General features: G+C 48.3%; 1 protein-coding gene across 1 annotated transcript; it reads right to left on the reverse strand.

Annotated features, from left to right (window-relative positions):
• Positions 1-419: 419 nt before the first annotated feature.
• LOC6901596 (uncharacterized) lies at positions 420-1,173 on the reverse strand. Its single transcript, XM_002134231.3, has one exon. The coding sequence runs from the start codon at positions 1,065-1,067 to the stop codon at positions 570-572; it is 498 nt and encodes a 165-aa protein (XP_002134267.1). The 5' UTR covers positions 1,068-1,173; the 3' UTR covers positions 420-569.
• Positions 1,174-17,155: the final 15,982 nt, after the last annotated feature.

Here is a 17,155-nt window from a genome sequence, read left to right on the forward strand (position 1 = left end):
TTGAGTTCCTCCTGGTGTCTGGTGCTTGGTGCCTGGTGCCTGGTGCCTGCTGCCTGGTTCCTGGTGTTTTCCAAGCGTTTTGAGTGTCGAATGGCGAATGTCGCAACAGCGGGGTTGCACTTGAGCGATCCAAGGGGCAAGGAGTGGTGTGCAGTGCTGTGGAGTGGCGTGTCGTGGAGTGCTGTCCCGAATTTGCTTATGGGATTTGTTGTCTAGTGCGGCGCCTGTTGACTTCCTAGTTGGCATTTATATTAATGGTTCGGGCTCGAGTTCTACTTGCACTCGTTCTCCCTCGTTCCCCTTTGGATTGTTAGCTCCTGACGCGTGCCTGTCCAGGGATATGCGGGGCTGGAGTTAGGGTTGGGGTTGGCGTTGGGGATGGGGATGGTAGCAGGACAGGTAAATCCACACGGCAAGTATTTACCCATTATTATTATTTATTGCCTATTATTTGGGATAATTCGATTGGTAAGATATGGGATTAAATTCGTTTTGAGCATCCGAATTGAATCACAGCCGCAAGCCTATCATGGTGCCTCAATAAATTGAGGGATACGGGGAGGTATCTGCTAAATGCACCTTGGTTGGAGCTGACTGTGTCTCGGTCCGCCGGTGGCCAAATACTTGGCAGCCCACTCTGCTGTTCCGATCATATTGGCTGAGTAGTTTTCCTCTTCCGGCGACATCACGGTGACCTCGTCCTCAGTGCTTTTGCTCTCCGATTCACTGTTCCTGGGTATCGGTACTGTCTGGTCCTGGATATCCTGGACTTCCTCTTCGGGGTCCCTGAAGTTTTCTTTGCTGCCTCGATCCATCGCCTGATTTTGTGGAGGATCCGAGCTCCCACTTTTGACGAAATTCCGACGCAATATTTTATAGAAAGTAAGAGTCAATGTGATGAGCACCAACAAGGAAACCGCCACGTCCCAGACGACGAGCATAGCCTCGACGCGTTTGATAATCCTGGCCTCCAGGCTGGCTGCCTCATTGAAGATCTCAACCAAGTTGTACACGTCGTCGGCCATGAGAAACATGTTCGTATACACTTCATCCTTGTTGAACAACATCTTGAGAAACGCCAAAACCTGAACCCAAAATTATTAAATTTTGTACTGACAATTTTGTGAAGTGCCAAAGGAACGCTCTGACAATAGATAAACACACATATGACGCAGTACTCCCTGAACGATAGTAATACTTTCCCAATGTTTCCAAGATCTAATCTTTTCTGAAAATAGATATGGTATTTGACTATTATTAATTGTACATACAAAAAGTCCTTTCCTATCCATCTTCCCTTGCTTTCCATTCTTCCAGTTATGGTCTATCATATTATTATAGATGAGAGCATGCTCTTCCTTTGAGAATGATGTTGGATTCGTACAATTAGGAGTCGCAAGTGCCACCTAAGGGCCTTAACCAAATCAAATCCTTTCGATCTCCCAATTGAAGCGACCTCTCAGACAGCTTCCCACGTCTAAAGCACTCTTTCTATGAATTTGTATGATTATAATGTTCCCAAAATGGGATTATACATTCTGTTGTAAGCTCGTTAGGTCGCCGCTGCGTGTGAATGGGCATGGGAATGGGAATGGGAATGGTTGGGGGAAAACGCTTTTCGGCCTTTTCCGCGCTTTTCTTTTGCTATCCCGAGCCGAAGCGTTTTTCTCATGTCAAATGCACACGATTCACGCGTGTCGGGGGCGGTGAAGCGGCGAATTAAGATATTTACGGGAACAAAACCATTGACACAGGCAGCAGACAGCAGGCAGCAGGCAGCGGTCCCCCGGTCTACGCTGTACCTTGCCTCTTCCGCTGATGCTGCCGGTACTGCTGCTGCTGCATCATGATAAGCGGGACGTCTAGAGGGCGGGGCTGCAACCCAAGCTGCTGCGAAAACGGAAACGCGAGACCTGGTCTCTGACATCTCTTCAGGAACACGCGTGTAGAGTTGCCAGGTTGCGCTTATCACAGCAGAACAGGCGACAACTGTGGCCGGGGGACGGGGTCTTGCCACGGGACGAATGTCCCACGTGCCACGTGCGGCCACGTGACCGGGGCTAAAAACTTTACACGTGCCCCCAGAACGTTCCACGTCCCACAGCCCACAGCCCACATCCCACACCCATCCAATGTCATGGTTTTTGAATGAGGATATGACTGAGGATGAGGACGAGGATGTGGCTGTGGGCGTGGCACTTGCTCAGCGTTTACTCGAGGAACCGGGGAAGCGGGGTAATGCCCAGAGATGTCATTCGCAAGCCAATTTCCAGATTCCAGAGGTGATTCTAGAGGGGCGTAAGATTCGGCATCTCGGTAACATACCAGTGGATACCCCATAGAAAGGATCAGTGAATGATCCTCTGATCTGGGGAGTTCGCTGCATTATTCAAAGACTCACATAGGCATTTCCCTCTTGCATTTCAGATGTAATGCGATCTCCTACTATTAGTGCTCTGTTTCTAGCATTGATCGAAGAAGGAAGTAAGGAAATCCGCAAACAATGTTTGAGAATTATAGAACTGTTCATCATTGAAGGTATTGTGCGGATTTATATATATATTTTGGGATATTCTAGAGTTGCGACAAAGAATTTTTGATAGTGGACTTTGGCGTTGGTCCTTGCCTACGAGAGAAAACCAAATCATAGGGAGGACAGACTACCCCCACAGTAAAGTAGCTTCCCATTTCATGGATATCCCTCGCTGTGGGACTGGTGGAAGATGCAAAATGCTGGGTAAATTATCCCCAAAATAATCTATTACACGACCATCCATCGCTTTTCAACCCATCAATCGTTTTGGCGCTGGAAATGCCGAAATTGCATGTTCTTAGTATGGGGATGCGATCATCTCCTCTCATCTTTCGATACAGCTTCTTTTGTATCTTAAGAACCGTGGATATCAGATCCCTGCGCCCCATGCTCAAAGGCTCAGAGAGACACTCAATCATGGAATGCAAACAGATTCGGGTTTCCATAATTTCGGTTAGGGCTTGTTAGGGTAAAAATCAGAGACCGCAGGCGACAGCCAGAGAGACAAACAGACAGACAGACAGAAAGCCACCATAAAAACATATGACACCATATTCTGATGAGTCGCGTCGCGCGTTTTGGCACGCCAAATTATGCACAAAATAGATGGCTGTGTTGACACTTTCCAGGGCACACGACCCACACTACACGGGAGGTACGGGATACGGTTTACACACGGGAGGATGGACTCGCTGACAGCGCCGCAGCGAGAGCGAGAGCGAGAGGGAGAGGGCGAGAGCCAGAGCCAGATACAGGACCAGGACCAGAGCCGGCGGCCCTAATCGGACTTGTCATGTGCGCATCACAACAGCAATCACAGAGGTCGGGTCGAGTCGGGCCCAGGGGTGGGACAACCCGCGAACAAAGCCAAAAATACGCGACTGAAAGAAAGCCTTCCACAAATTTTTTAACTAGCATCAATTGGGTTTGTAATTTGAGACCTAGCTTTGTGCCCCCTACCCCCAACGGGAACGGGAACGAAGGGTGGTGGTCGTGCAAAAAGGCGATTGCGGTGCAGCATGCGGCAGAGATTGTATGAGGACGAGGGAGTGCCACCACCCTTGGCCCTAGGTCAGGGTTTCACATGAAATTAGTTGACTGGCAACAAGCTCGAGTGATCCGCGACAGTTTCGCTTTTCCTCTTTTTTTTTAAGAAGTATGGGATTACATATTTCCATAGCTCTTTGCGGTCTAAAACCTTCCATTGCACTTCTGCGTGCTGTTCTGTTTTTTTTTTTTTGTTATTCATTCAAAGCTAAATTGTTTTTGTGTTAAATGTTAACTATCAGTCTCAGAAAAGTGTGGTACTGGATGAGGAGAAACAAGCCGCAGACACATTGTAGTGCAGGCACATGGGACCATTAGGATATCCTATAGTCCCATCCTTAGAAAGTGGTCCGGTAGAAAAGGGAACTCTTAGCAATGCAGCCCCCAGGACTGGTTTAGGTATTGGCTAGGCACACACAACGCCCTCTCGTGGGTTCGTTCACTTTAGAACATCATTAGAGCAAGGTTCGTGTCTGTGATGATGGGAAAGCTTTAGGGATGTTATATGTAAAATTGTAATGAAATTATCGATTGCAGCCATAGCCATGTCGAGAGGTGACATACATATGTACATATCTATAGTTCGATTAAAACGATATTTCGATTCTACAGCCCTAGCTCGCAGCGCCGGCTAGTTTTTCAAAAAAAAACATCGACGATTCATAATGAATCTTGAAGAATTTCCACACAGTTTAGGTGTAGGATATCGTTTTTTTCCGATGGCAGTCGATTGGCAGGACTCTCCCGATCACGAAAAGACATCCGTCAACCCGATCGGCTGCCGTATTGCAGAGATAAAGCGTACAGAAGAAACCAGTATTCTACAGATACGCCAATCCCAGTCGTCGGAAGGCTATATCTCAGACAAATAGGGCCAGATCAAAGAAGGACCCACTCTCCCAGGACCGTGAGGGTCCAGACTGTCGACTGACATTCCGTAAAGCAGAGATAAAGCGTACTGAAGAAACCAGTATTCTACAGATACGCCAATCCAAGTCCTCGGAAGGCTATATCTCAGACAAATAGGGCCAGATCGAAGAGGGACCCACTATCCCAGGATCGTGAGGGTCCAGACTGTCGACTGACATTCCGTAAAGCAGAGATAAAGCGTACAGAGGAAACCAGTATTCTACAGATACGCCAATCCCAGTCTTCGGAAGGCTATATCTCCGACAAATAGGGCCAGATCAAAGAAGGACCCACTCTCCCAGGACCGTGAGGGTCCAGACTGTCGACTGACATTCCGTAAAGCAGAGATAAAGCGTACTGAAGAAACCAGTATTCTACAGATACGCCAATCCAAGTCCTCGGAAGGCTATATCTCAGACAAATAGGGCCAGATCGAAGAAGGACCCACTCTCCCAGGACCGTGAGGGTCCAGACTGTCGACTGACATTCCGTAATGCAGAGATAAAGCGTACAGACGAAACAAGTATTCTACAGATACGCCAATCCAAGTCCTCGGAAGGCTATATCTCAGACAAATAGGACCAGATCGAAGAAGGACCCACTCTCCCAGGACCGTGAGGGTCCAGACTGTCGACTGACATTCCGCAAAGCAGAGATAAAGCGTACTGAAGAAACCAGTATTCTACAGATACGCCAATCCAAGTCCTCGGAAGGCTATATCTCAGACACTCTCCCAGAACCGTGAGGGTCCAGACTGTCGACTGACATTCCGCAAAGCAGAGATAAAGCGTACAGAAGAAACCAGTATTCTACAGATACGCCAATCCAAGTCCTCGGAAGGCTATGTCTCGGACAAATAGGACCAGATCGAAGAGGGACCCACACTCCCAGGATCGTGAGGGTCCAGACTGTCGACTGACATTCCGTAAAGCAGAGATAAAGCGTACAGAGGAAACCAGTATTCTACAGATACGCCAATCCCAGTCTTCGGAAGGCTATATCTCCGACAAATAGGGCCAGATCAAAGAAGGACCCACTCTCCCAGGACCGTGAGGGTCCAGACTGTCGACTGACATTCCGTAAAGCAGAGATAAAGCGTACTGAAGAAACCAGTATTCTACAGATACGCCAATCCAAGTCCTCGGAAGGCTATATCTCAGACAAATAGGGCCAGATCGAAGAAGGACCCACTCTCCCAGGACCGTGAGGGTCCAGACTGTCGACTGACATTCCGTAAAGCAGAGATAAAGCGTACAGAGGAAACCAGTATTCTACAGATACGCCAATCCCAGTCGTCGGAAGGCTATATCTCAGACAAATAGGACCAGATCGAAGAGGGACCCACACTCCCAGGATCGTGAGGGTCCAGACTGTCGACTGACATTCCGTAAAGCAGAGATAAAGCGTACAGACGAAAACAGTATTCTACAGATACGCCAATCCAAGTCCACGGAAGGCTATATCTCAGTCAAATAGGGCCAGATTGAAGAAGGACCCACTCTCCCAGGACCGTGAGGGTCCAGACTGTCGACTGACATTCCGTAATGCAGAGATAAAGCGTACAGACGAAACAAGTATTCTACAGATACGCCAATCCAAGACCTCGGAAGGCTATATCTCAGACAAATAGGACCAGATCGAAGAAGGACCCACTCTCCCAGGACCGTGAGGGTCCAGACTGTCGACTGACATTCCGTAATGCAGAGATAAAGCGTACAGACGAAACCAGTATTCTACAGATACGCCAATCCAAGTCTTCGGAAGGCTATATCTCAGACAAATAGGGCCAGATTAAAGAAGGACCCACTCTCCCAGGACCGTGAGGGTCCAGACTGTCGACTGACATTCCGTAATGCAGAGATAAAGCGTACAGACGAAACCAGTATTCTACAGATACGCCAATCCAAGTCCTCGGAAGGCTATATCTCGGACAAATAGGACCAGATCGAAGAGGGACCCACACTCCCAGGATCGTGAGGGTCCAGACTGTCGACTGGCATCAAAATCTCGACTACGAAAATGAGGCCGATTTTTTGAAAATTTAATGATGGTTACATCATGATTTTTTGCGAAAATCGCGAAAATATGGATGTCCTTTTTTCCGATGGCAGTCGATTGGCAGGACTCTGCCGATCACAAAAAGACATGCCGCACCCCGATCGGCTGCCGTATTGCAGAGATATAGCGTACAGAAGAAACCAGTATTCTACAGATACGCCAATCCAAGTCCTCGGAAGGCTATATCTCAGACAAATAGGGCCAGATCGAAGAAGGACCCACTCTCCCAGGACCGTGAGGGTCCAGACTGTCGACTGACATTCCGCAAAGCAGAGATAAAGCGTACTGAAGAAACCAGTATTCTACAGATACGCCAATCCAAGTCCTCGGAAGGCTATATCTCAGACAAATAAGGCCAGATCGAAGAAGGACCCACTCTCCCAGGACCGTGAGGTTCCAGACTGTCGGCTGACATTCCGTAAAGCAGAGATAAAGCGTACTGAAGAAACCAGTATTCTACAGATACGCCAATCCAAGTCCTCAGAAGGCTATATCTCAGTCAAATAGGGCCAGATTGAAGAAGGACCAACTCTCCCAGGACCGTGAGGGTCCAGACTGTCGACTGACATTCCGTAATGCAGAGATAAAGCGTACTGAAGAAACCAGTATTCTACAGATACGCCAATCCAAGTCCTCGGAAGGCTATATCTCAGTCAAATAGGGCCAGATTGAAGAAGGACCAACTCTCCCAGGACCGTGAGGGTCCAGACTGTCGACTGACATTCCGTAATGCAGAGATAAAGCGTACAGACGAAACCAGTATTCTACAGATACGCCAATCCAAGTCCTCGGAAGGCTATATCTCAGACAAATAGGGCCAGATCGAAGAAGGACCCACTCTCCCAGGATCGTGAGGGTCCAGACTGTCGACTGACATTCCGTAAAGCAGAGATAAAGCGTACAGACGAAACCAGTATTCTACAGATACGCCAATCCAAGTCCTCGGAAGGCTATATCTCAGTCAAATAGGGCCAGATTGAAAAAGGACCCACTCTCCCAGGACCGTGAGGGTCCAAACTGTCGACTGGCATCAAAATCTCGACTACGAAAATGAGGCCGATTTTTCGAAAATTTAATGATGGTTACATCATGATTTTTTGCGAAAATCGCGAAAATATGGATGTCCTTTTTTCCGATGGCAGTCGATTGGCAGGACTCTGCCGATCATGGAGAGACATGCCGCACCCCGATCGGCTGCCGCATTGCAGAGATATAGCGTACAGATGAAACCAGTATTCTACAGATACGCCAATCCCAGTCGTCGGAAGGCTATATCTCAGACAAATTAGGGCCAGATCGAAGAAGGACCCACTCTCCCAGGACCGTGAGGGTCCAGACTGTCGACTGACATTCCGTAAAGCAGAGATAAAGCGTACAGACGAAACCAGTATTCTACAGATACGCCAATCCAAGTCCTCGGAAGGCTATATCTCAGACAAATAGGGCCAGATCGAAGAAGGACCCACTCTCCCAGAATCGTGAGGGTCCAGACTGTCGACTGACATTCCGTAATGCAGAGATAAAGCGTACAGACGAAACCAGTATTCTACAGATACGCCAATCCAAGTCCTCGGAAGGCTATATCTCAGACAAATAGGGCCAGATCGAAGAAGGACCCACTCTCCCAGGACCGTGAGGGTCCAGACTGTCGACTGACATTCCGTAAAGCAGAGATAAAGCGTACAGACGAAACCAGTATTCTACAGATACGCCAATCCAAGTCCTCGGAAGGCTATATCTCAGTCAAATAGGGCCAGATTGAAAAAGGACCCACTCTCCCAGGATCGTGAGGGTCCAGACTGTCGACTGGCATCAAAATCTCGACTACGAAAATGAGGCCGATTTTTCGAAAATTTAATGATGATTTTTTGCGAAAATCGCGAAAATATGGATGTCCTTTTTTCCGATGGCAGTCGATTGGCAGGACTCTGCCGATCACAAAAAGACATGCCGCACCCCGATCGGCTGCCGTATTGCAGAGATATAGCGTACAGAAGAAACCAGTATTCTACAGATACGCCAATCCAAGCCCTCGGAAGGCTATATCTCAGTCAAATAGGGCCAGATTGAAGAAGGACCCACTCTCCCAGGACCGTGAGGGTCCAGACTGTCGACTGACATTCCGTAATGCAGAGATAAAGCGTACTGAAGAAACCAGTATTCTACAGATACGCCAATCCCAGTCTTCGGAAGGCTATATCTCAGACAAATAAGGCCAGATCGAAGAGGGACCCACTCTCCCAGGATCGTGCGGGTCCAGACTGTCGACTGGCATCAAAATCTCGACTACGAAAATGAGGCCGATTTTTCGAAAATTTAATGATGGTTACATCATGATTTTTTGCGAAAATCGCGAAAATATGGATGTCCTTTTTTCCGATGGCAGTCGATTGGCAGGACTCTGCCGATCATGGAGAGACATGCCGCACCCCGATCGGCTGCCGCATTGCAGAGATATAGCGTACAGATGAAACCAGTATTCTACAGATACGCCAATCCCAGTCGTCGGAAGGCTATATCTCAGACAAATTAGGGCCAGATCGAAGAAGGACCCACTCTCCCAGGACCGTGAGGGTCCAGACTGTCGACTGACATTCCGTAAAGCAGAGATAAAGCGTACAGACGAAACCAGTATTCTACAGATACGCCAATCCAAGTCCTCGGAAGGCTATATCTCAGACAAATAGGGCCAGATCGAAGAAGGACCCACTCTCCCAGAATCGTGAGGGTCCAGACTGTCGACTGACATTCCGTAATGCAGAGATAAAGCGTACAGACGAAACCAGTATTCTACAGATACGCCAATCCAAGTCCTCGGAAGGCTATATCTCAGACAAATAGGGCCAGATCGAAGAAGGACCCACTCTCCCAGGACCGTGAGGGTCCAGACTGTCGACTGACATTCCGTAAAGCAGAGATAAAGCGTACAGACGAAACCAGTATTCTACAGATACGCCAATCCAAGTCCTCGGAAGGCTATATCTCAGTCAAATAGGGCCAGATTGAAAAAGGACCCACTCTCCCAGGATCGTGAGGGTCCAGACTGTCGACTGGCATCAAAATCTCGACTACGAAAATGAGGCCGATTTTTCGAAAATTTAATGATGATTTTTTGCGAAAATCGCGAAAATATGGATGTCCTTTTTTCCGATGGCAGTCGATTGGCAGGACTCTGCCGATCACAAAAAGACATGCCGCACCCCGATCGGCTGCCGTATTGCAGAGATATAGCGTACAGAAGAAACCAGTATTCTACAGATACGCCAATCCAAGCCCTCGGAAGGCTATATCTCAGACAAATAAGGCCAGATCGAAGAGGGACCCACTCTCCCAGGACCGTGAGGGTCCAGACTGTCGACTGACATTCCGTAATGCAGAGATAAAGCGTACTGAAGAAACCAGTATTCTACAGATACGCCAATCCCAGTCTTCGGAAGGCTATATCTCAGACAAATAGGGCCAGATCGAAGAAGGACCCACTCTCCCAGGACCGTGAGGGTCCAGACTGTCGACTGACATTCCGTAAAGCAGAGATAAAGCGTACAGACGAAACCAGTATTCTACAGATACGCCAATCCAAGTCCTCGGAAGGCTATATCTCAGTCAAATAGGGCCAGATCGAAGAAGGACCCACTCTCCCAGGACCGTGAGGGTCCAGACTGTCGACTGACATTCCGTAAAGCAGAGATAAAGCGTACAGACGAAACCAGTATTCTACAGATACGCCAATCCAAGTCCTCGGAAGGCTATATCTCAGTCAAATAGGGCCAGATTGAAGAAGGACCCACTCTCCCAGGACCGTGAGGGTCCAGACTGTCGACTGACATTCCGTAATGCAGAGATAAAGCGTACAGACGAAACCAGTATTCTACAGATACGCCAATCCAAGTCCTCGGAAGGCTATATCTCAGTCAAATAGGGCCAGATTGAAGAAGGACCCACTCTCCCAGGACCGTGAGGGTCCAGACTGTCGACTGACATTCCGTAAAGCAGAGATAAAGCGTACTGAAGAAACCAGTATTCTACAGATACGCCAATCCAAGTCCTCGGAAGGCTATATCTCAGTCAAATAGGGCCAGATTGAAGAAGGACCCACTCTCCCAGGACCGTGAGGGTCCAGACTGTCGACTGACATTCCGTAATGCAGAGATAAAGCGTACAGACGAAACCAGTATTCTACAGATACGCCAATCCAAGTCCTCGGAAGGCTATATCTCAGACAAATAGGGCCAGATCGAAGAAGGACCCACTCTCCCAGGACCGTGAGGGTCCAGACTGTCGACTGACATTCCGTAAAGCAGAGATAAAGCGTACAGAGGAAACCAGTATTCTACAGATACGCCAATCCAAGTCCTCGGAAGGCTATGGCTCGGACAAATAGGACCAGATCGAAGAGGGACCCACTCTCCCAGGATCGTGAGGGTTCAGACTGTCGACTGACATTCCGTAAAGCAGAGATAAAGCGTACAGAGGAAACCAGTATTCTACAGATACGCCAATCCCAGTCTTCGGAAGGCTATATCTCAGACAAATAGGGCCAGATCGAAGAGGGACCCACTCTCCCAGGATCGTGCGGGTCCAGACTGTCGACTGGCATCAAAATCTCGACTACGAAAATGAGGCCGATTTTTCGAAAATTTAATGATGGTTACATCATGATTTTTTGCGAAAATCGCGAAAATATGGATGTCCTTTTTTCCGATGGCAGTCGATTGGCAGGACTCTGCCGATCACAAAAAGACATGCCGCACCCCGATCGGCTGCCGTATTGCAGAGATATAGCGTACAGAGGAAACCAGTATTCTACAGATACGCCAATCCCAGTCTTCGGAAGGCTATATCTCAGACAAATAGGGCCAGATCGTAGAGGGACCCACTCTCCCAGGATCGTGCGGGTCCAGACTGTCGACTGGCATCAAAATCTCGACTACGAAAATGAGGCCGATTTTTCGAAAATTTAATGATGGTTACATCATGATTTTTTGCGAAAATCGCGAAAATATGGATGTCCTTTTTTCCGATGGCAGTCGATTGGCAGGACTCTGCCGATCACAAAAAGACATGCCGCACCCCGATCGGCTGCCGTATTGCAGAGATATAGCGTACAGAGGAAACCAGTATTCTACAGATACGCCAATCCCAGTCGTCGGAAGGCTATATCTCAGACAAATAGGGCCAGATCGAAGAAGGACCCACTCTCCCAGGACCGTGAGGGTCCAGACTGTCGACTGACATTCCGTAAAGCAGAGATAAAGCGTACAGACGAAACCAGTATTCTACAGATACGCCAATCCAAGTCCTCGGAAGGCTATATCTCAGTCAAATAGGGCCAGATTGAAAAAGGACCCACTCTCCCAGGACCGTGAGGGTCCAAACTGTCGACTGGCATCAAAATCTCGACTACGAAAATGAGGCCGATTTTTCGAAAATTTAATGATGGTTACATCATGATTTTTTGCGAAAATCGCGAAAATATGGATGTCCTTTTTTCCGATGGCAGTCGATTGGCAGGACTCTGCCGATCACAAAAAGACATGCCGCACCCCGATCGGCTGCCGTATTGCAGAGATATAGCGTACAGAGGAAACCAGTATTCTACAGATACGCCAATCCCAGTCTTCGGAAGGCTATATCTCAGACAAATAGGGCCAGATCGTAGAGGGACCCACTCTCCCAGGATCGTGCGGGTCCAGACTGTCGACTGGCATCAAAATCTCGACTACGAAAATGAGGCCGATTTTTCGAAAATTTAATGATGGTTACATCATGATTTTTTGCGAAAATCGCGAAAATATGGATGTCCTTTTTTCCGATGGCAGTCGATTGGAAGGACTCTCGTGATAATGGAGAGACATGCCGCGCCAAGATCGGCTGCCGTAAAGCAGAGATAAAGCGTACAGAGGAAACCAGTATTCTACAGATACGCCAATCCCAGTCTTCGGAAGGCTATATCTCAGACAAATAGGGCCAGATCGAAGAGGGACCCACTCTCCCAGGACCGTGAGGGTCCAGACTGTCCACTGGCATCAAAATCTCGACTGCGAAAATGAGGCCGATTTTTTGAAAATTTAATGATGGTTACATCATGATTTTTTGCGAAAATCGCGAAAATATGGATGTCCTTTTTTCCGATGGCAGTCGATTGGCAGGACTCTGCCGATCACAAAAAGACATGCCGCACCCCGATCGGCTGCCGTATTGCAGAGATATAGCGTACAGAAGAAACCAGTATTCTACAGATACGCCAATCCCAGTCTTCGGAAGGCTATATCTCAGACAAATAGGGCCAGATCGAAGAGGGACCCACTCTCCCAGGATCGCGAGACACCAGACTGTCGACTGGCATCAAAATCTCGACTACGAAAATGAGGCCGATTTTTTGAAAATTTAATGATGGTTACATCATGATTTTTTGCGAAAATCGCGAAAATATGGATGTCCTTTTTTCCGATGGCAGTCGATTGGCAGGACTCTGCCGATCACAAAAAGACATGCCGCACCCCGATCGGCTGCCGTATTGCAGAGATATAGCGTACAGAAGAAACCAGTATTCTACAGATACGCCAATCCAAGTCCTCGGAAGGCTATATCTCAGACAAATAGGGCCAGATCGAAGAAGGACCCACTCTCCCAGGACCGTGAGGGTCCAGACTGTCGACTGACATTCCGTAAAGCAGAGATAAAGCGTACAGAAGAAACCAGTATTCTACAGATACGCCAATCCAAGTCCTCGGAAGGCTATATCTCAGACAAATAAGGCCAGATCGAAGAAGGACCCACTCTCCCAGGACCGTGAGGGTCCAGACTGTCGACTGACATTCCGCAAAGCAGAGATAAAGCGTACTGAAGAAACCAGTATTCTACAGATACGCCAATCCAAGTCCTCGGAAGGCTATATCTCAGACAAATAAGGCCAGATCGAAGAAGGACCCACTCTCCCAGGACCGTGAGGGTCCAGACTGTCGACTGACATTCCGTAAAGCAGAGATAAAGCGTACTGAAGAAACCAGTATTCTACAGATACGCCAATCCAAGTCCTCGGAAGGCTATATCTCAGTCAAATAGGGCCAGATTGAAGAAGGACCAACTCTCCCAGGACCGTGAGGGTCCAGACTGTCGACTGACATTCCGTAATGCAGAGATAAAGCGTACTGAAGAAACCAGTATTCTACAGATACGCCAATCCAAGTCCTCGGAAGGCTATATCTCAGTCAAATAGGGCCAGATTGAAGAAGGACCAACTCTCCCAGGACCGTGAGGGTCCAGACTGTCGACTGACATTCCGTAATGCAGAGATAAAGCGTACAGACGAAACCAGTATTCTACAGATACGCCAATCCAAGTCCTCGGAAGGCTATATCTCAGACAAATAGGGCCAGATCGAAGAAGGACCCACTCTCCCAGGACCGTGAGGGTCCAGACTGTCGACTGACATTCCGTAAAGCAGAGATAAAGCGTACAGAGGAAACCAGTATTCTACAGATACGCCAATCCAAGTCCTCGGAAGGCTATGTCTCGGACAAATAGGACCAGATCGAAGAGGGACCCACTCTCCCAGGATCGTGAGGGTCCAGACTGTCGACTGGCATCAAAATCTCGACTACGAAAATGAGGCCGATTTTTCGAAAATTTAATGATGGTTACATCATGATTTTTCGCGAAAATCGCGAAAATATGGATGTCCTTTTTTCCGATGGCAGTCGATTGGCAGGACTCTGCCGATCACAAAAAGACATGCCGCACCCCGATCGGCTGCCGTATTGCAGAGATATAGCGTACAGAAGAAACCAGTATTCTACAGATACGCCAATCCCAGTCGTCGGAAGGCTATATCTCAGACAAATAGGGCCAGATCGAAGAAGGACCCACTCTCCCAGGATCGTGAGGGTCCAGACTGTCGACTGACATTCCGTAAAGCAGAGATAAAGCGTACAGACGAAACCAGTATTCTACAGATACGCCAATCCAAGTCCTCGGAAGGCTATATCTCAGACAAATAGGGCCAGATCGAAGAAGGACCCACTCTCCCAGGATCGTGAGGGTCCAGACTGTCGACTGACATTCCGTAAAGCAGAGATAAAGCGTACAGACGAAACCAGTATTCTACAGATACGCCAATCCAAGTCCTCGGAAGGCTATATCTCAGTCAAATAGGGCCAGATTGAAGAAGGACCCACTCTCCCAGGACCGTGAGGGTCCAGACTGTCGACTGACATTCCGTAAAGCAGAGATAAAGCGTACTGAAGAAACCAGTATTCTACAGATACGCCAATCCAAGTCCTCGGAAGGCTATATCTCAGTCAAATAGGGCCAGATTGAAGAAGGACCCACTCTCCCAGGACCGTGAGGGTCCAGACTGTCGACTGACATTCCGTAATGCAGAGATAAAGCGTATAGACGAAACCAGTATTCTACAGATACGCCAATCCAAGTCCTCGGAAGGCTATATCTCAGTCAAATAGGGCCAGATTGAAGAAGGACCCACTCTCCCAGGACCGTGAGGGTCCAGACTGTCGACTGACATTCCCTAATGCAGAGATAAAGCGTACAGACGAAACCAGTATTCTACAGATACGCCAATCCAAGTCCTCGGAAGGCTATATCTCAGACAAATAGGGCCAGATCGAAGAAGGACCCACTCTCCCAGGACCGTGAGGGTCCAGACTGTCGACTGACATTCCGTAAAGCAGAGATAAAGCGTACAGACGAAACCAGTATTCTACAGATACGCCAATCCAAGTCCTCGGAAGGCTATATCTCAGTCAAATAGGGCCAGATTGAAAAAGGACCCACTCTCCCAGGACCGTGAGGGTCCAAACTGTCGACTGGCATCAAAATCTCGACTACGAAAATGAGGCCGATTTTTCGAAAATTTAATGATGGTTACATCATGATTTTTTGCGAAAATCGCGAAAATATGGATGTCCTTTTTTCCGATGGCAGTCGATTGGCAGGACTCTGCCGATCATGGAGAGACATGCCGCACCCCGATCGGCTGCCGCATTGCAGAGATATAGCGTACAGAAGAAACCAGTATTCTACAGATACGCCAATCCCAGTCGTCGGAAGGCTATATCTCAGACAAATAGGGCCAGATCGAAGAAGGACCCACTCTCCCAGGACCGTGAGGGTCCAGACTGTCGACTGACATTCCGTAAAGCAGAGATAAAGCGTACAGACGAAACCAGTATTCTACAGATACGCCAATCCAAGTCCTCGGAAGGCTATATCTCAGACAAATAGGGCCAGATCGAAGAAGGACCCACTCTCCCAGGACCGTGAGGGTCCAGACTGTCGACTGACATTCCGTAAAGCAGAGATAAAGCGTACAGAAGAAACCAGTATTCTACAGATACGCCAATCCAAGTCCTCGGAAGGCTATATCTCAGTCAAATAGGGCCAGATTGAAGAAGGACCCACACTCCCAGGACCGTGAGGGTCCAGACTGTCGACTGACATTCCGTAATGCAGAGATAAAGCGTGCAGGAGAAACCAGTATTCTACAGATACGCCAATCCAAGTCCTCGGAAGGCTATATCTCAGACAAATAGGGCCAGATTGAAGAAGGACCCACTCTCCCAGGACCGTGAGGGTCCAGACTGTCGACTGGCATCAAAATCTCGACTACGAAAATGAGGCCGATTTTTCGAAAATTTAATGATGGTTACATCATGATTTTTTGCGAAAATCGCGAAAATATGGATGTCCTTTTTTCCGATGGCAGTCGATTGGCAGGACTCTCCCGATCACAAAAAGACATGCCGCACCCCGATCGGCTGCCGTATTGCAGAGATATAGCGTACAGAGGAAACCAGTATTCTACAGATACGCCAATCCCAGTCTTCGGAAGGCTATATCTCAGTCAAATAGGGCCAGATCGAAGAGGGGCCCACTCTCCCAGGATCGTGAGGTTCCAGACTGTCGACTGACATTCCGTAATGCAGAGATAAAGCGTACAGAAGAAACCAGTATTCTACAGATACGCCAATCCAAGTCCTCGGAAGGCTATATCTCAGACAAATAGGGCCAGATCGAAGAAGGACCCACTCTCCCAGGACCGTGAGGTTCCAGACTGTCGACTGACATTCCGTAATGCAGAGATAAAGCGTACAGAAGAAACCAGTATTCTACAGATACGCCAATCCAAGTCCTCGGAAGGCTATATCTCAGTCAAATAGGGCCAGATCGAAAAGGGACCCACTCTCCCAGGATCGTGAGGGTCCAGACTGTCGACTGGCATCAAAATCTCGACTAGTTACATCAAGATTTTTTTCGAAAATCCCGCAAATATGGATGTCCTTTTTTCCGTTGGCAGTCGATTGGCAGGACTCTCCCGATCATGGAGAGACATGCCGCACCCCGATCGGCTGCCGCATTGCAGAGATATAGCGTACAGAAGAAACCAGTATTCTACAGATACGCCAATCCCAGTCGTCGGAAGGCTATATCTCAGACAAATAGGGCCAGATCGAAGAAGGACCCACTCTCCCAGAATCGTGAGGGTCCAGACTGTCGACTGACATTCCGTAATGCAGAGATAAAGCGTACAGACGAAACCAGTATTCTACAGATACGCCAATCCAAGTCCACGGAAGGCTATATCTCAGT

The sequence above is a fragment of the Drosophila pseudoobscura genome, chromosome X (assembly GCF_009870125.1).
Source record: "Drosophila pseudoobscura strain MV-25-SWS-2005 chromosome X, UCI_Dpse_MV25, whole genome shotgun sequence".
NCBI lineage: Eukaryota > Metazoa > Arthropoda > Insecta > Diptera > Drosophilidae > Drosophila > Drosophila pseudoobscura.